A 19,959-nucleotide genomic window follows, 5' to 3' on the forward strand; every position below is an offset into this window, starting at 1 on the left:
GGACTACATCTACAATTCCGTAAGCTCCCTCTTGAGTTGGATCAACCAGGCTGCATTCCCCCTCCCTTAGCATGCGCTTTCTTCAGCTCAGGCCTACTACCGCTGGCTCTCTGCTGCACTGACTGTAGGTTCCTGGTGTGGTGAGCTCCCCCTCTGGGTTGTTGTACTGTTTACAAGTTCTTTAATGCATCCATATAATTACTGCTACCGCACCATGTTGTGCCTACCCAACATGTAGCCTTCCATTAGTGACCGTATCTTCTAGCTTCTCAATACCACTGCATATCAAGATTTCCTCATTTATGATACAGTCTCTGTATCTGATGCCCAGACTTCCAAAGCTATCTTTTGTGAGATGAGGAGTTCAGTATTTGAGCAACTTTTTTGATCATCCAAATTTCACTGGCAGGTAAGGATAAGGAGGCCTACCTTCAGGGTCATAATGAATGAAGGCATAGACCAGATTTGATGTAAGCATTGGAATACACATTGGAGCTGCATTGTTAATCCTGCACTGGATGTCTTCCATTGTTCCACCATTGCATCAAGATCACTTTACATATGTATACCAAAATGTAACACCCTCCAAGTTAGCTAAGTAAGATTTTTTTTATATAGAGGCTGAATAGCAGCCTGGGATGAGTCAGCCTGGGAGTGAAGTAGTGAGTTCACCTCAGGACAAGCTGGGGGGTTCTACAGGTCAGGCCTTCTGGAACCCCCCCACCTTTCCAGAAACTTGGGAACTTTCTGGAACAGGAATGGGGGAGGAGGCCCAAATCTGCATGTTTAAGGGACCTTGGCCAATCCCCTGGCAGGAGGCTGGGCATGGTGAGCAGGGCAACCCTCAAATATCAAAGAGCCTGATGAAGAAAGGGGAGTCGGTTGGAAGATGCACTGAGAAGAAGGCTAGAGTGTGGAGCCTGGGAGGGGGCCCCAAGGGAAGGAAGCCTACCTACAGGCTGGTTGCTGGACAGGAGGATCTCCACTGCCTAAACTTTCCTGGGAAGGACATACTGAGCAACAGGGAAAGAGCCAGCCCAGCGAAAGGCCTGAAAGCAGCTACTAACCCACCACGCTGACAGGACAGGACAGTGTGACTACTCCTACACCCCCGGACCGGATAAGGGGAGAGGGCGGTCAGGTGCAATACCTATGAGGGTAGTGCTACACAAAAAAAAAGAAACTGCAGAAGTTTTCCTTCAAATATGATAACATTTTACATTCTGGTCTGGTTTGAAAGCTCATTTCTTATTTTCATAAATATAAAATCAATCTCAAATCTATTTAACCATTAGCCGCCCGGCCAATGGACGTTTGGCGGCTTCAAAAGTGTCTCTGCACTCCGGGTGGACACCATTTGGCGTGCTCCCGCACACGTGCAGTTTGCGCTAATGCAGAGCGGTGCAGCAGTGCGATCTGTCACCAGCCGTGCACCTCGGACACGGCCGATGACAGATCCGAGTACTGGCTCCTGTTGCTGGTACCATGTGACCTGCTGTGACCAATCACAGCAGGTCACATGACAGTTGTATACAATGGATGGCTTCATTCATGATGCCATCCATTGTATACTAGTGCCTAGCTGTGAATGGTCACAGCTAATCACATGCACATGTCATGTGATTAGCTGTGACCAAATCACAGCTAAGCACAAAAAAAAAAAAAGCTGAATGAATCGATTTCATTCAGGTAAATGCTTGCTTATAGCAAAGTAATTCTTTGCTATAAGCAAACTGTGTAAAAAAAAAAAAAATACTGATCACTTCCCCAAAGTAGTACAATGTTACTATGGTAACATTGTACTACTTTGGTCATAGTAAAATATGAAAAAAAATCTTAAAAAAATAAAAAAAAATTTAATAAAAAATTAAATATAATAAAAAAATTAAAAAAAATATATATATATATATATTTTTTTCATACTGTCACCAGTCAGTGTCCCTGTTCACCGCCATGCCAGTTATATGATGACGCTGTACTGCACTGGTGACAGTATGTAAAAAAAAAAATAGTGAAAATAATTTTTTTAATTTTTTCATTTTCCGAAAAATTATGACAAAAAAATACAACTTCAAAAAACTCGCCATGCCTCTTATGAAGTACGTCGGACTGTCTACTCTGCAAAAAGGGGTCATTTGGGGATATCTGTACTATTCTGGCATTCTTGGACCTCAAGAAATTAGATTGGCTGTCAGTACTTCAGGATTGATCAATATTCAGATCTATACCATAGTTTGTGAACTCTATAACTTTCCTACAAACTAAAAAATACATCCTAATTTGGGTTATTTTCACCAAAGACATGTAGCAGAATACATCTCGGCCTAAATTTATGAAGAACAATTATTTATTTGTAAACTTTTATAACAGAAACAAAGAAAAATGTGTTTTTTTTTCACAATTTTTGGTCTTTTTTTGTTAATTTAGCAAAAAATAAAAACCCCAGCAGTGATTAAATACCACCAAAAGAAAGCTCTAGTTGTGTGAAGAAAATGATAAAATTTTAGTTTGGGTACAGTGTTGTATGACCGCGCAATTGTCATTCAAAGTGTGAGAGCGCTGAAACCTGAAAAATGGCCTGGGCAGGAAGGTGTAAAATTGCACGGTATTGAAACGGTTAATTAACTTATTTTTGTTTCTTAATGTTTTTCTTTTGTAATGACAGCTCTTTTTAGTTCATATTTTTTCCTTCTTTTAGTCAAAAGATAAAGTATGTGAAGACTTCTTTCCCACTACCCAAGTCCCACGTCACACCACTTCTGGAATTCATGGCACAACCTACAGACATTTTACTACAACCACCAAGCTAACAACGTCACACCTGCCAAGCAGCCTCCCAACAGAAGGTGAGTTGGCAAATGTTTTTCTTGGAATAGTGAAGCTCACAAAGGGCTATGTATATCAGTGTTATCTATAGATGGGGATATCTATCTTGCATAGCAAAGGGAAGGAATAAAAACCCAACTCAGTTTTTTTTTCCTAATGCCCTTGTCCCATTGGGGAAATTTACATTCATTTCCTATCCTGGAGACATACCAGGAAGTGAGAGGAAGTCTATCCAGAATGGAGGAGAATACTTCTTTGATAGTTGCCACTGGAACATATGTCCCCATTGGAAGAGTTCCCCTCGGTTATGCTGGTAATCATAACATTTTAGATTCCTTTAAACTTTCTGTATAGATGAAAAAAAAATTGTTGACTAGTTATACATTTTAAAGCTCATCCCGCAGAACAAAAGTAACTAGAAAATCTACAATTTCTGGGGAAATTGTGTGAAGTGTTCTTGCCTCCACCAGTAGTCTACAACTGGAGTGGGCGGAGTAGCTTTTGTCACTCTGCTGGCTGCTCACACACCTGGGCTCCTATGGCAACTCACTCTACAGCAAGGGCAGAGGAGCGGTTAAAAACAAACTGCTCCAACTTGCTCACTTCACTGGCGGTTGCCATCTTCAAACGGTTGTAGTTTTAAAACTATAAATCCTACTGTGAAGACCTTTATATTGTGAGAATCACAAGACCCAGACCTACATTTTTATGCATAGTATGTAGGCACAGTCACAGTTTAGAAATTGCCATTCAAATTTCAGGTGTCTAGAGTGGAGTTTCAATGAATGTCAATGGGCAGCGTGAGTTGCAAACAAATGGTCATATTGTAAAAACTATCAGGGCTATGGCTTAGCCGTAGACATTATTAGTGGTAGCAGGGATAGCTGAACGTTTTGATATAAGATTTGTGTAGGTGGGCTTGAAAATGAGGGAGTGATGGCAGTTTAGAAATCATGTCCTGATTTTTTAGCTCACACTATAGCTTTTGTCAGCTCCCACTCTAGTTTTGAACATTGCGCCATTCATTCCTATGGGACCAATTTCACCACAAAAAAGGGGATATTTTGTGGACAATTTTGCGAAACGTTCCACAAAGTAATAGCACACCAATCGGGAACAATCCGCACGTTTCGGTATATTACTTGTCTTAGTAGTGTAAAAACTGTGGAAGGAGTTAGGGTGGTAAATTTGGCTATAATAAGAATAAGAATATATATGTGAGATAACAGTAAGTGGTCTTGCCATGCAAGAACACTTAATTACACTCTACCTCTTGTAGCTAATCTACAGTATACTTATTAATTTTAAAAAATCTACCTTGTCATGTGACAGTACCAGAACTAGTTTCCTTTAGTATATAGTATGGGAGGGTCTGGCCTGCAATGTGCACATCACTTCCAGGTGACATGGGTGGTGCCCAATGGTGAAGTGCTTCCTGGTGATGTGGGTGCTGCCGAATGGATACCAGAATCCTGGTCTTCATGTGTGATATCACAACATGCTTGGACACACATTTAAGCAGCAAAAAATACAGGAAGGTATCATTGACCACCAGTGACCAATACCAGGGATCATGTGACAGACCAATACCAGTGATCATGTGACTTTTTTTGGATTTTAAGGGCCTTAAAAATACATAAATGATTGTCTGAGAAGAGGGAGATGTGATTTACTAGCATGTAGTCAACTATGAGTTTATTTAATGTGATTTCAGGTGCCTATTAATACCAACATATCAGTGATATCTCTAATTTTACAAAATTTTGTAGCAAAGGCATTACTCTTTTCGGTATCTTTGGCTGTTGATGAAGTTATCTTTGACTTGCCATGCACTTAATTGTTAAGGCATATTAATCCTATGGCTCAGCAGAAAAGACCCAGTAATTCAGCCAGTTATATTAGACATTTTATTACTTTCTTTTAGTTTGGAAACGTTTCACACTATTGTACACTGGTTGTTGAGTTACCTCTTTGGCCATGACATGTTGAATGAAAGGGGCATGTGCACATGCCAATAGAACATGAACTAAGCGTAGAACATAGCAGTTAAAAGCAGGGACTCAAAATAGATAATTACATTAGCGTTTGGATTTGAAGAGCTCAGAGCCGGGAACATTGCTACACTTGCTGACAGCAAGGACACATACTTTAGGTGTTCTGCTAAAAGCTCCAACACTCCTTTCCAAAAATAGTATGAAAAACATAATTTTTATCGAACATCGGGTGTAATTTTTTACTGTGAGTCTTGGACATCATTAGCACACCTCCACTAATAATTTCATTTTTAATGCTCACAGTTCTTGGTAACTGGGTAATCATTTTGTAAATTAAACTGTCTGAATTTCTTAATGATTTTCTGGTTTTCTGTTTACCTATACAGTATATACAGTGGGGCGAAAAAGTATTTAGTCAGCCACCAGTTGTACAAGTTCTCCCACTTAAAAAGATGAGAGAGGCCTGTAATTGGCATCATAGGTAGACCTCAACTATGAGAGACAAAATGAGAAAAAAAATCCAGACAATCACATTGGCTGATTTGGAAAGAATTTATTTGCAAATTATGGTGGAAAATAAGTATTTGGTCAATATCAAAAGTTCATCTCAATACTTTGTTATATATCCTTTGTTGGCAATGACAGAGGTCAAACGTTTCCTGTAAGTCTTCACAAGGTTGGCACACGCTGTTGCTGGTATGTTGGCCCATTCCTCCATGCAGATCTCCTCCAGAGCAGTGATGTTTTGGGGCTGTCGCTGGGCAACACGGACTTTCAACTTCCTCCAAAGGTTTTCTATGGGGTTGAGATCTGGAGACTGGCTAGGCCACTCCAGGACCTTGAAATGTTTCTTACGAAGCCACTCCTTTGTTGCCCGGGCGGTATGTTTGGGATCATTGTCATGTTGGAAGACCCAGCCACATTTCATCTTCAATGCCCTTGCTGATGGAAGGGGGTTTGCACTCAAAATCTCACGATACATGGCCCCATTCATTCTGTCCTGTACATGGATCAGTCATCCTGGTCTCTTTGTGGAGAAACAGCCCCAAAGCATGATGTTGCCACCCCCATGCTTCACAGTAGGTATGGTGTTCTTTGGATGCAACTCAGCATTCTCTCTCCTCCAAACACGACGAGTTGTGTTTCTACCAAACAGTTCTATTTTGGTTTCATCTGACCATATGACATTCTCCCAATCCTCTTCTGGATCATCCAAATGCTCTCTAGCAAACTTCAGACGGGCCCGGACATGCACTGGCTTAAGCAGGGGGACACGTCTGGCACTGCAGGATCTGAGTCCCTGGCGGCGTAGTGTGTTACTGATGGTAGCCTTTGTTACGTTGGTCCCAGCTCTCTGCAGGTCATTCACTAGGTCCCCCCGTGTGGTCCTGGGATTTTTGCTCACCATTCTTGTGATCATTTTGACCCCACGGGGTGAGATCTTGCGTGGAGCCCCAGATCGAGGGAGATTATCAGTGGTCTTGTATGTCTTCCATTTTCTAATTATTGCTTCCACAGGAGATTTGTTCACACCAAGCTGCTTGCCTATTGCAGATTCAGTTTTCCCAGCCTGGTGCAGGTCTACAATTTTGTTTCTGGTGTCCTTCGACAGCTCTTTGGTCTCCACCATAGTGGAGTTTGGAACGTGACTGTTTGAGGTTGTGGACAGGTGTCTTTTATACAGATAACAAGTTCAAACAGGTGCCATTGATACAGGTAATGAGTGCAGGACAGAGGAGCCTTTTAAAGAAGAAGGTCCAGGTCTGTGAGAGACAGAAATCTTGCTTGTTTGTAGGTGACCAAATACTTATTTTCCACCATAATTTGCAAATAAATTCTATCCAAATCAGCCAATGTGATTGTCTGGATTTTTTTTCTCATTTTGTCTCTCATAGTTGAGGTCTACCTATGATGCCAATTACACACCTCTCTCATCTTTTTAAGTGGGAGAACTTGCACAATTGGTGGCTGACTAAATACTTTTTCGCCCCACTGTACATCATGATGCATTTTTATTTTTTATTTTAAGAAATAATTGTGCCTTTGGTTTTCTTATTTTCAGTCATGTCATCATATTTATAAAACTATAGTTATTATTATTTTAAAGTATATTTATATCCAACTTTTTTGGATAGAGTAGAAGATGGCTAGAATCTCTATCAGATTTTTATTGCTGTCTGTGACTCCACTTGTGAGATTCACCCTTACTATTTTTCAATTGAAACAGAAGGTGAGGGAAATCTTCTGATCAGGACTAGAAAATTAAAATGGAAATTGTCCTCTGAGCAAAAAAAAAATACACTAACAGAGGTTTTAATACTGCTCTATTATACCCAAAAATGTATGACCCTAGATACACTTAGGGCCATATAATATGTTTCCATATACATTTTTTCCATATAAAAAGTTTGTCTGGGAATATGAAAGAAAAAAAAATATATATACACTATATTGCCAAAAGTATTGCTATCTCCATGGCCACAGGTGTATAAAATCAAGCACCTAGGCATGCAGACTGCTTCTACAAACATTTGTAAAAGAATGGGTCGCTCTCAGGAGCTCAGTGAATCAAGCTTGGTAGCGTGATAGGTTGCCACCTGTCCAATAAGTCCATCCGTGAAATTTCCTCGCTTCTAAATATTCCCCGGTCAACTCTTAGTGGCAATACAACAAATGGTAGGCCACGTAAAACTTGACTGGCCTGCACAGAGTCCTGAGCTCATCCCCACAGAACACCTTTGGGATGAATTAGAGCAGAGACTGCGAGCCAGGCCTTCTCGTCCAACATCAGTACCTGACCTCACAAATGTGCTTCTGGAAGAATGGTCAAACATTCCCATAGACACACTCCTAAACCTTGTGGACGGCCTTCCCAGAAGAGTTGAAGCTGTTATAGCTGCAAAGGGTGGGCCAACTCAATATTCAACCCTACGGGCTAAGACTGGGATGCCATTTAAGTTCATGTGCGTGTAAAGGCAGGCATCCGAATACTTTTGGCAATATAGTGTATATAAATATATTCATTATATGTGTGCATCGCATTCATATTTCCCCATGTTTATCATGTTATAAATGTTGCAAGGACAGAAAAATCCATGTTAATCTGCCAGAAATGCTTTCATCTCCTAACTTTTTCTATAGGCTGACAACACTGCCCAGTTCTCCCTTTTGAACTTCAGAACACCTACCCCTCTACAGACATTCTTTATTCTAGAAGGAAAAATTTAGTCAGGACTGACATTGCTGCTTTAGAATTCAGCGCAGCAGAGGAATAGTTGTTAGCTCAAGTAAAAGTCCATGAGCTTACTGTCTTTCTGGTAGGATCAAAAAGTATTTTCTGTACATGCAGCATTTAGAAAAAGGGCAAAACATGGGGAAAGGTGCATGTATTGCACAGATGTACTGAATATGTTTTGTCCAGACGTACATTTTAACTAGAGATAGGCAAATAATAGGTTGAACTTCATATTGCAGTCTTTAAGCCAGGAACAAAGGGGAAATGCCAGAATTGAGACTCTGTAAGAACTGTCTCAGAGAGAGCTACCCTGGTACTTATAGCCCCAAAATTACGACAGCACACAGTCACCAGAATCTTGAACTCAGGTCAGTAATCACAGTGTCCCAGGACAGCTACAGACTTTCCAGCTTCCAACTAGCACCCTCCAGTGAATTCTATAGACCAAACCCTTAGGTGAAGTTTCTAGGTTAGCAATCAGGATACTTAAAAATATTCTATGTTCTGGAAGCCTCCAGAATGCAGGAAGAAACAATTAAACATGCAAACAGCTCAAATCAGTAGCTTCTCCAATGACTACAGAAGAGCCAGAAAGAAAGAAATTTACCTGTCACTCCAGCAGCCTATCTAGGAGGATACTACAACTCCACCACATTTCATCAAGATGCCCTAGCACTGCTCAAGCTTTGAATTTTTTTTAGAAGTGGATTAGGACACTTACATTATTGGCAAGTTGGAAAACAAGGGGTCTTATTGAATTTCTTTAAACTATAAACAGAATTAGTTGGGCTTTTACTAGCCTGTAGAGTTCCCAGTGGTCCTGAGCTGTAAGTTTTGGCGAAGCTTGATCCATGCTTATGGCCACTTGGCCAAGAGGTAGGCTTGATTTACTGACTTTGTAAGAGTTACAGATTGGTGGTTACCCCTCTAGTTCCACAACATGGAGTGAGACTTTTGCATATGTAATGATGACCCCCCACAAAAATTCAGGGATGAGGAATGAGGGTGCAGGATACCAAAGCACACAAAAAACTTGGAAGGCAGCTTCCAAAAAATTCCAGTGTGAGTAATAATAGGCTGTTTAGTAGCAGCCTCAAAAATGTACTCATGGAGGGGACAGTCAAGTAAATCTGTGTCCGTTTGAGAGCAGTCACAGTCCTTCAATGGTACCTCATGGTGTCTGACACTCAATTCATACTTAAATAACCAAGGCTAAAGGTAAAAGGTCCTACTCACAATGTTCAGGGACAGCTTCTGCCCAGCACCCCTGCAACACTCTTAAGTGAAGGTTGCCCTCTCCAGCTGGGATTCAACAGATACTTTTCCTCAAGCCCCAGCACATGGCAAATGCTGAGGCCCAGTGGTAGCTAAACAGATTTAGTTGGGCTCTCACTAGCCTGTAGAGTTCCTAGTGGTCCTGAGCTGTAAGTTTTGGTGAAGCTTGATCCATGTTTATGACTCTTGGCTGTATCCACCACCATGTATGCAAACAAAAGGACATCTGGAGAGTCAGGGTCATGCTGTTTTCAGGACTGTGAAGCTGTTATAGTTTATTATCTACCTAAAATAGCCTTGCAAGTCTTATTTTGCCTTTAAATTATGAATATGCCATACAACAAAGCATAAAAGCAAACAGAGCATTGATCAGATTATGCTTTTATAGCAAATACAAACATTCTCTTAGCGGCTGATAGATCTCTTTCAATAAGCATTGGCAATAAAAGAATGATATGGAAGAAAGGTTAGCAGCACTGTAAATAAAACTAATACACCATGCACAGTACTGAAAGAAATATAGCTGATATAAACAGGTTGCTATGACAGATAGTACAATAAACAGCTTTATTTTCCTTTTTTGAAGTTCTGACCTTTGCAAATGGTTTAAGAAACTGACTGAAATAAGAAAAAATATTAATATAGGTATATTTATCACTGAATCTAATATACACCATTTCTAAGCAATGTGCTTTTTATTATAGAAGGTATGCTTTTGTAAAATTACCTGCCAGTTTCTAAACATCTCTTGTACACCAGATTCACACCACCCTTCTAATATCTGCTTTATGATTGTTAAAATACAATAAGTATATGTGCTGTAACTTATAGCCAAAGTTAAAGTAGAATTCCAGGATAAACCTAACTAATCTTAAAATGCCCCTCCCCCCTCCTAACACATATGCTGACTAACCTGTGTAAGAAAGATGTACATACTTACCTATTTTCAGCCCACTCCAGTCTGGTCATGTGACCCAGCTTCCCTGTGTCAGCCTTTGGTGGCTGCAGGGGGGGGGAGTGCTGACAATGGATGAGCCATATGAGCTTATTGGTGACGTCACCGATCCTAGGAATTCCAGCTATTGTTGAGCACTCCCTCCTCTCCCCTGCTGCTGGTGCTGGCTGACACAGACTATATACATCTTTATTTCACAGGTTAGTCAGCATAGGAAGAAGGGAGCATTTTTAAGATTAGATAGATTAGTTAGGTTTATACTGTAATCCAAGGTCTTTTTTTTGGGGGGGGGGGTGAGTAAGTTAACATACACATTACTTATGTGTAATGTGTAATAGTTTTTACCTATTATCTACAGGCTTCTGCTGCTATCCTCCCTGTTGTGCCACCTCACAGCATCTGGATACTACCCAGAATTGCTGTCTTCCAATGCTGTTAGAGTTTACTGCATCAACTGCTACTGAGAAAAGTTGCACCACCAGCCTTCCCTCCCTTGCACCATTCACAGAACTCGTATTACTGCACTCCCACAATGCAATGCATTCTGTGTTAGGCTGTGGAGCAGTTGAATGACAGAATTCCACTGTCCATTCACTGTATGCAATGCATTGTGGTAGTGTAGTAGTACGTGTTCTGTGAATGGCAAAGAGGGCTGAAGAGGATGGGTTAGCGGTGCAACCTTTCTCTGTAGCAGCAGCTGCAATTAACTCTCACAGTGTTGGAAGAAATCCATTCAGGGCAATATAAGGAAGCTGTGGAGAGGCACAGCAGGAAGGATTTTTAGCAGAAGCAGCCTCTTGTAGGTAATGAAGTTAATGAAATTAATACTATTACACATACCTAATGTGATTGGTGTTGTATCCTCCCCCCCCCCAAAAGAAAAAACCTTAAACTTCAGCTTTGTAGTGCTTCTGAAGTTTAAACTTTTTTACCTTAATGCATTATCTGCATTAATGTAAAACAAAAATGCCCCATTACCTGTTCCCCACCCTCCCTAACACCTGACTCCTCCACTGATCCAGCACTGTCCCAGCTGCAACACTACTCTCCTCTCTTTCTAGTCTCAAACTCCTGTAAGGAAGGTGCAAGGGGGGGGTGACTTACTAGCTCTATATGTTTCTATGGATGCATACAGCCCAGCTTGGGAGTGTGCCTACACAGGTGCCCCCTCAGCACATGGCTTGCTGAGGGGGCACCCAGAGGAAAGAGGTTTGGACAGCGCCGGTGAGGGACTCCAGAAGTATAACATCTTTTTTTATTTAAACTAAAATGCCTTTACGGTCACTTTAAGCACAGGCATAAATCACATCTGTCGCATCCTGATAAAGCGTAAAGGAACCCTGCCACTGCCTCTGATGTTAATCTGTACCTTTAGAGGGCCTACCTACGTCACTGTGTGCTGCGCAGAACCCTAAACATCCCATGCAAATTCTGATTTTCTAAAAGCCAGTATTTGCATAGCTTAAAGCGTGCACCCACATAAACAAGGTTTGACCTTGGCAGTTGTGGAAATGGGAAGGAGAGTGCTTGTTTGACCCATACCTAGAAGTTTAGCATTTTATGGGGCTACTAGAGATTTGGATAGGCACTCATATGCTAGCCATATATGCCTCAAATTCAGCAGCAATTAGCCAAAATTCGAGCTGTTGGTGATGTCGGCAACACTCAGCTGAACAAACTTTGATTAAAAAATTGCAGAAACTGGTGGACAATTGTCAGCTGAACAGTGATGGCAACTAACCTGATACAATAGTCCGCAGGGGAGATTCCTCCATCCCTGCTCTTTAGCAGGTTTAAATTAGATAAATTGAAGTGTATATGGCTAGCCTAATTCTCAAAACAAGGCAGCTTTGCACATATATCCAGCTTTTTCCAAGTACCCCTCTTACTAAGGGTTAGTCAAAAGTATACTGAGCTGAACAAGTGTGGCAGCAAAGGGTCCTTGCTATATGGCTGTTTACTTTGCTTTTAAGCCTTTGCTATACATCACAAAATTATTATCTTTGGTCAAGGATTAAACTGTCCAGAAATAGGTACATTTTTTGGAGTATAAACTGATAAAATATGATATTTTAATACAATACATTAATATAGTTCCTGACAGCTAAATACTACAGTAAAAATATTTGTAGAAAGTTTGATGATGTTATCACGAATTTCATATGTGTGCCATTTTTCCCCTTAGCAGTTCTGTTTTGGAAGAACAATATACAGTACATCTGCTGAAATTATCTACAGTATTTTTAGTAGCAAATCAGAGCACATAGATTCTGAATATAGAACTAATTACTGGATCCATGGAATTCTCTAAATACTGTATGGCATCATATTATTAAAGGGTTTCAATACTTTTTTATTGTCTCCTTTAATGGAATCATTGTATACTACCCTGAGATCTAGGCACCCACATGTCATTAAAAGAAAACTAAGTATTTACTATATATGGTTGTAAACTGCCTGATTATCTGCTTCATGAATTTTATTAAAAGTGCACGTTTATTGTTCATGGTTCAGATAATTAGTAATCACTTTTTATCCACAAAATTCATACGCAAACATTAGATGTGTTATAGCAGGTTTTATGTGTATTTATTTATCGCCATTCATGTACAGTATATCACTGATGTCTGATAAATGTAAAAATTAAGCCCAACTCTGGGAATTTTTAAAAAATTGTGCCCGCACTGCAAGGGTTAAATGCTTGTTTATTTTAGTGGAGAGGAGAAGCACTATAACTTTCCCGATTTTCTGCTCCCCAGCCAATGGTGCTTCCCTACACTCCAACAGTGGACTGTCCCTCAGTGTCATCAAATCCAGTGCAAGAATATGGACCATACATTGTTCTTGATGACATCAGGATGTTAGACCACTGGAGCATTGGGGAGAAGATGCTGTGGTGACTAGTCTAGCAGCATGGAGGAGTGGAGGACTGGTTAAACAGATCTTCTTTTTTGCATCCCCTAGACCTAAAAAAGCAAATAATCCTTGCAATTCAGTTACATCCCCACTGCAAGGGATATTTTTTAAGTTTCCAATCTAAACCCAAAAACTGTGAAAAACAAAGGCTGTACCAAAAAGAATGCAAAAGTGGGCGTAACTTTAATATGAACTTACACAGGTCATTCAAATTTCACATGTGGTAGAGTAATTCTTCCTCCATAGTATCTCGTATTTTTCTTATTTTTCATTGTAGGTAAATAATGGAAATGAAGCAGAAGCAATGTGCCGCCTTTGAGTTCTTGGCAAAGGGGTGTAGGCTGTCCAACAATCACAGAAGGCTACAGAATGCTTATGGAGATAACACCATTGACAAGAGCAATATCATTCTCTGTGACCAAGCCCTGGTGGTCAGGGCAAAACACATCAGGGGGCATGGCTGGAGTAGCGCTGGCTGAGGCCACATGTCTCAATACAGCTAATCGGCACTAGGTTGGCCTGAGTGGCATCTTATACTATGTACCTAGCTTGACACTTCTGGATGAGTGAATTTTGATTCCTGCTCCCAAGGAAGATGCTTCAAGTTTCTTCATGATCACAAATATCAATGTCATGTCATTGGTGACTCTTGTCAATGGTTTAATCTCTACAAATATTCTGTGGATGTCGAACAATCTGCACTCCTCCTCCATGAAGAACTCAATCACAGAAAGTTGCTTCTACTTGGAATTCATTATTTACCTGCAATGAAAAAGAAGACAAAGAAAAGTTACTATAGAGGAAGACTTACTCTACCAACATGTGACATTTGAACAGCCTATATAAGTTAATAAAAAAAGTTCTGCCCACTTATGCATTACTTTCGATACAGTCCTCCTATGTTGCAGCTTAGCAGACCTTGGATGTTGAGGCTGCTTTAATCTTTTTTTTTTCAGGCTTTTTGCTCTTTTTTTCACCTGGTGATCCTGCCAGTACAAGACTGTGTGTCCATATATAACAAAACAACTTCAACTGTACATTTAACAGATCAAAATTAAGCAAATGAGAAAAGATTATTGTTTATAAGTTTATTGTTGGAGTTTACATGCTCAGTATCTGATTCCAGTTTATATTGTGCTTTCCAATAGCAAATTGCTATCTTGTTTCTTTTTCAGATGACACAAAGATTGCACTACACCTCAAAGACAACAGAGGTAGGCTTGATTTACTGACTTTATGGGAGTTACAGATTGGTGGTTACCTCTCTAGTTCCATAACATGGAGTGAGACTTTTGCATATGTAATGATGACCCCCACAAAATGCAGAGATGAGGGATAAGGGTGCAGGATACCAAAGCACATGAAAAACTTGGAAGGCAGCTTCCAAAAAATTCCAGTGTTAATAATAGTAGGCTGTTTAGTAGCAGCCTCAAAAATGTACTCATGGAGGGGACAGTCAAGTAATTCTGTGGCCCTTTGAGAGCAGTCACAGTCCTTCAATGGTACCTCATGGTGTCTGACCCTCAATTCATACTTAAATAACCAAGGCTAAAGGTAAAAAGTACTACTCACAATGTTCAGGGGCAGCTTCTGCCCAGCTCCCCTGCAACACTCTTAAGGGAAGGTTACCCTCTCCAGCCGGGATTCAACAGATAATTTTCCTCAAGCCCCAGCACATGGCAAATGCTGAGGCCCAGTGGTAGCTCTGGAATATACCTGCATATAACCAAACTGCACCGTATATTTCTGTGTGTGAGCAAATGTAGTTGTCTTGTTCATGGAAAGGGTTATCAAGTGAGACCGTAGCAAAGAAAAATGGAGATATTGATCACGGCTTTCAGATTCCAAGTTCAAAAGTTCACAGCCATTTTTCGAACTGTCCCATCCTGCTGAAGTCTTATTGCCAATTGTACTGACATATGTATGCGACACACATGAAATTAACGGCCCCATTTTCATCACAGAAAAGGGAACAGTGGTGTGCAGTCGCAGTAAGGTTTTCAAATAAGCAATAGCCATTTCTGTCTACTTAAAGCTGAACTCCAGGAATTTAGCTATTTTGGAAAATTTTCTGTAACACCAAGCGTTAAGTACAATGAGTGCTGGCTTGATTAGTATTACTGGGTCAGAGGATCCTCTTTGGAAAGAAACTGTCACTTTAAATCATTTAGTCATGGAAAACATTGTAACATAATGTTGGGTATATGCATGTTAAAGGCGAACCAAAGCCCCCTGTCCTTCACAGCCAAGGAAACTGCCTTCTTGGCCTCTCTTTGATCTGAAGTTGCCATTGTGCTGTACATGTGATCAGTTATGACTCCAGCCATTTGATGGCTTGACAGCTCAGTTGAGAGCACAAGCAACTGTGATAGCATATAAATAAATCTCAAACAGTGCGATGCATAGCATGCAAACAAATAAAGTGCTATAATAAATTTTCCAATAGTCACATCACAATGCAGCATATACCACAAGAATAAAAAACAAATACCAAAAGATCATTTAATTAAAGTTCCAAATGTCCATGTGATTTTATAATCCTATGTTCATATTCATGTATTCATTCAATAATAAAAGATGCCAGAAAATCAGACTCCTTGGAGAGTTTACATTCTTTCAATTATATTCTTATCACCTCGTGTTTATATCCCTTCACCAGGTTCCATATGCTCTAACCTTAAATTTTGAATTAATATAACGTCTCATGTGCCTGACCCTTATAGTGGGGTCTCCTTTGTCATGGCTTTTCTGCTTTTCTCCACTACATTGATGTTCTCAATCTGCCTCCATCCTCTTCAATCCCGCAATATAAGTATAAGATTCTCTCAAAAAATAATAGGATATATAGTGCTCTTCATATGGGTAACTATATTTTTATTAAAAATAAAAATGTACTCAACTTTTTCTGTGCACTTATACTGGTGCACATCAGTATCCAGACATGTATTATGGATATTCTCCAACAAAATGGCCGTCTGCACACTTCTGGGTTATCAGCATGACATCATTGGCTCCTCCCAACGTGTTGCATCATCAAATCATGTGATTTTATCTTGTGACTTCATGAAATCACATGATTTGATGACACAACGCTTTGGGAGGAGCAGGTGATATTGCTCCTCTAACCCAAAAGTAAGTATTTAGAGGTTTTCCCACTGCTGTTAGATAACTTGCAAGTCATGGCCATTGTATGTCCAACCATATGAGAGGGAAAACATGACTGAATGATATGGTCAACAGCCATGTTTTCCCCATTATTTGTTCTTTGCACAAGAGACAGGTACAGAGGTCACCAGAGGTGTGGTAGAACTAAACTATTCTACCGATATTTTTTCTTTTTTTTTTTACAAATTCTCTTTGAGCATTTTTTGTTTTTGAAAATAAGTGCAAAACAAAGCCTATTGGGCATACCCAGGCTTAGATCCAACACAGAGCAAAAAACAAAAAAGAAGAAAACAGAGAACTACAACTCACACACAACAAACCGCAAACAACAAAAGGCAACTGCACCAAAAAAAATGGCAAGACCTATTCACAGTAGACTGTATCTTGTTCCTACAGAGAAGTCCTTCAGGTTCGGTTACAATGCATAACCATCACCATGGGCGCACTAAACACCCCTGGATTAGCACTGGTCAGAAGTGGAGGCAACAGAATCCCTCGATTCAGTCCAAATATGCCAAACTTTGGTAAATTTTGCAGGGCACCCCCTAGACCAGCAATGGGCAAACTACGGCCCGGTGGACCTTTTAATCCGGCCCGCGGAGCTAGGCTCCCACTAGGCTCCTCTCACAGTCCGCCCTGAAGACCCGTGTAGCATGAAAATCTGTCTCCTATGAGGATCTGTCCCCCTGGACGTATCTGCGCATGTGCCGGAGATCGGCGATCGGCTGCTAATGCCTGAAACTGGCACATGCGCAGATACGTCGAGGGGGACAGATCCTCATAGGAGACAGATTTTCATGCTACACCGGAACGGCGAGAGGAACGCGCGCAGCAAAGGTAAGTGAATTGACACGGGGGAATTGGGGACTTAATATGGGGGATGAATTACTATGGGGGGTGAATTAATATGGGGGATGAATTACTATGGGGGATGAATTACTATATGGGGGATGAATTACTATGGGGGATGAATTACTATAGGGGGGATGAATTACTATATGGGGGATGAATTACTATGGGGGATGAATTACTATGGGGGATGAATTACTATAAGGGGGATGGATTACTATAGCGGGGATGAATTACTATGGGGGATGAATTACTATATGGGGGATGAATTACTATATGGGGGATGAATTACTATATGGGGGATGAATTACTATGGGGGATGAATTACTATATGGGGGATGAATTACTATAGGGGGGATGAATTACTATATGGGGGATGAATTACTATATGGGGGATGAATTACTATGGGGGATGAATTACTATATGGGGGATGAATTACTATGGGGGATGAATTACTATATGGGGAATGAATTACTATGGGGGACGAATTACTATGGGGGACGAATTACTATATGGGGGACGAATTACTATGGGGGACGAATTACTATGGGGGATGAATTACTATATGGGGGATGAATTACTATGGGGGATGAATTACTATATGGGGGATTAATTACTATATGGGGGATTAATTACTATGCTTACTATGTGGGAATATTACTATACTTACTATGGATGACACATACACATCATTCATCTACTCTTGGTCCGGCCCCCGGGTCCAATATATGAACCCATTGCGGCCCTCAAGTCAAAAAGCTTGCCCACCCCTGCCCTAGACTCATAGGTGTATTTATAAAGTGGGAGGACTGTATTAACCAAGTGTTTCCAAAAACCAGAGGTATTTTAAAAGTATAGCTTTATCAGCATAGAAAAGAAACAAGCCAATCAAGGTTTGCATGGCCTGAGAGACAGCCAATGCCTGAACCAATCAAAATAGACAAAGATCAATGGAAACAAGATTGTAGTTATGGAGGAAATACTGTCGACCGCTTCTGTCTAAAAAATCTGAATAATAGCACAACTCCAAAAGACATGCAGAAAGGACGATGAATCCTCTGGACAATGCCAGCATCTAGAGGGGTGTGCTGGAAATATTCTATGAAACCTCTGAGGGGTGAAATAGACTCTATGAAGAAGCTTATACTGAATCAACCGGTCCCGGGTAGAGACCAATTGTTGCATAGGATACTCCCACACCTCCTCCCAATCTTCCAAATCCAGTTCTGACACCTCTGCATGCCTTGTCCAGGCCTTCATGAATAGATAGTCTTAAGGCCACATACATAGAGGAGAGGGGTTTAACCAGGGATTCATCCCACAGTAGGGATTCAAACCCAGACACCACCATCTGAATTGGCCGACCCTGAAACTGCTGGCAAAAAGGCGTGGCGTAATTGGATGTACCGAAAAAAATATGAGTTGGGGAGGGCCTATTGAGCCTTCAAGGAATCATACGTTCTAAGCATACCCTCCTCACGTTTTGGTTGAAATACTGTAAATACCCCTAGAGGCGCACACTGAGTTGTACAGAAAGAGGAAAAATTCTGGCAAGGAGAGATTCAACCATAACAGGGTATGGAGGGACCAAACCTGAGACGGAGGGGGGAATTGTAAATGCCAGGCCTTAACGAGTGCCCTCATGGACATTGTAATAGGAAAGGAGGCCAAATTACTTCTATACAGAAGATTACACAGGGCTTCATGGGAGCCCAGGAAAGCAGCCTCCAAAACCACAGCAGCGTTAGTCTCATCCACCACTATCCAATTATGAGCATGGGAGAGCAACGCTGCGATACAATAAGTGTACAAATCTGGACAAGCCAGCCCCCCTGGGTCCATGGCCTCTGTAGCACCATTAGTTTAAATCTTGGTTGTTTCGAGCCCCACAAAAAAAAAAACATTGCTGCGTCAAATTGTTTAAAGTACTTCTGCGGGATCCAAACTGGAGTATGTCAGATTACATACAGTAAGGAGAGAAGCAGCTTCATCTTGATTATAATAATTTTACCTATTAGAGAAAGAGGGAGATTGGTCCAAGCCGCCATATACTGTTTGGCTTTCAAGAGTATTAGCCACAGATTGAGCCTGCAAAAATCTAAGGGATTCGAAGAAACCATATTACCTAGGTATTTCACTACTAAAGTCCACTGCAAAGGAATGTCAGGATCGGTCAGGGTCTGAGATTTATCCCAATTGACCCTCAGTCCCAACAATGGTGAGAAGTCGGAAATCAAGGTCAGAGCCTCTTTAAGAGACGGTCCTGTGTCATGAAGGAACAAAACTAAGTTGTCCGCATATAGGGCCGTTTTCTCAATAACATTGCTCACCCGTATTCCCCTATCTTAGGGGATGCACATAAGGCCTGCACCTATGGCTCCATGACCAATGCAAAGAGGGCAGGCAAGAGAGGTCATCCCTGTCTCATTTTTCTACCTATAGGGAAGGGTTTGGAAAGATCACCTCCTAGTTTTATTTGCGCTAAGGGAGCACTAGACAGAATGTTTATCCAAGAACGGAAGTACTGGCCAAATCCTATAACCTCCAATACCATAGACATATAAGTCCAATCAACAGAGTCAAATGCTTTTTCCACATCTAACATCACCAAAATATGAGAGGATGACTCCATTGAAGGGAGTTGGATATGTGTCAAAACTCGTTGCAAGTTAATATCTGTTGATTTCCCTGGGATAAACCCAGTTTGGTCAATACTGATAAGGGAAGGAAGGAGTCTCATCAA

At 40.9% G+C, this 19,959-nt stretch overlaps 1 protein-coding gene across 2 annotated transcripts in view; it reads left to right on the plus strand.

Moving 5' to 3' along the window:
• PLXDC2 (plexin domain containing 2) overlaps positions 1–19,959 on the plus strand; it is a 696,519-nt gene that overhangs the window by 636,765 nt on the left and 39,795 nt on the right. For both annotated transcript variants that reach the window (XM_089693732.1, XM_089693733.1), the window contains 2 exons: positions 2,699–2,846; positions 14,377–14,415. In XM_089693732.1, coding sequence (XP_089549858.1) covers positions 2,699–2,846; positions 14,377–14,415 — 187 coding nt within the window. The remainder of the gene's footprint in view (positions 1–2,698; positions 2,847–14,376; positions 14,416–19,959) is intronic.

Source organism: Staurois parvus, unplaced genomic scaffold (genome assembly GCF_062004578.1).
Source record: "Staurois parvus isolate SC_StPar_1 unplaced genomic scaffold, SC_StPar_1.0 ptg000636l, whole genome shotgun sequence".
In the NCBI taxonomy this organism is placed as follows: Eukaryota; Metazoa; Chordata; class Amphibia; order Anura; family Ranidae; genus Staurois; species Staurois parvus.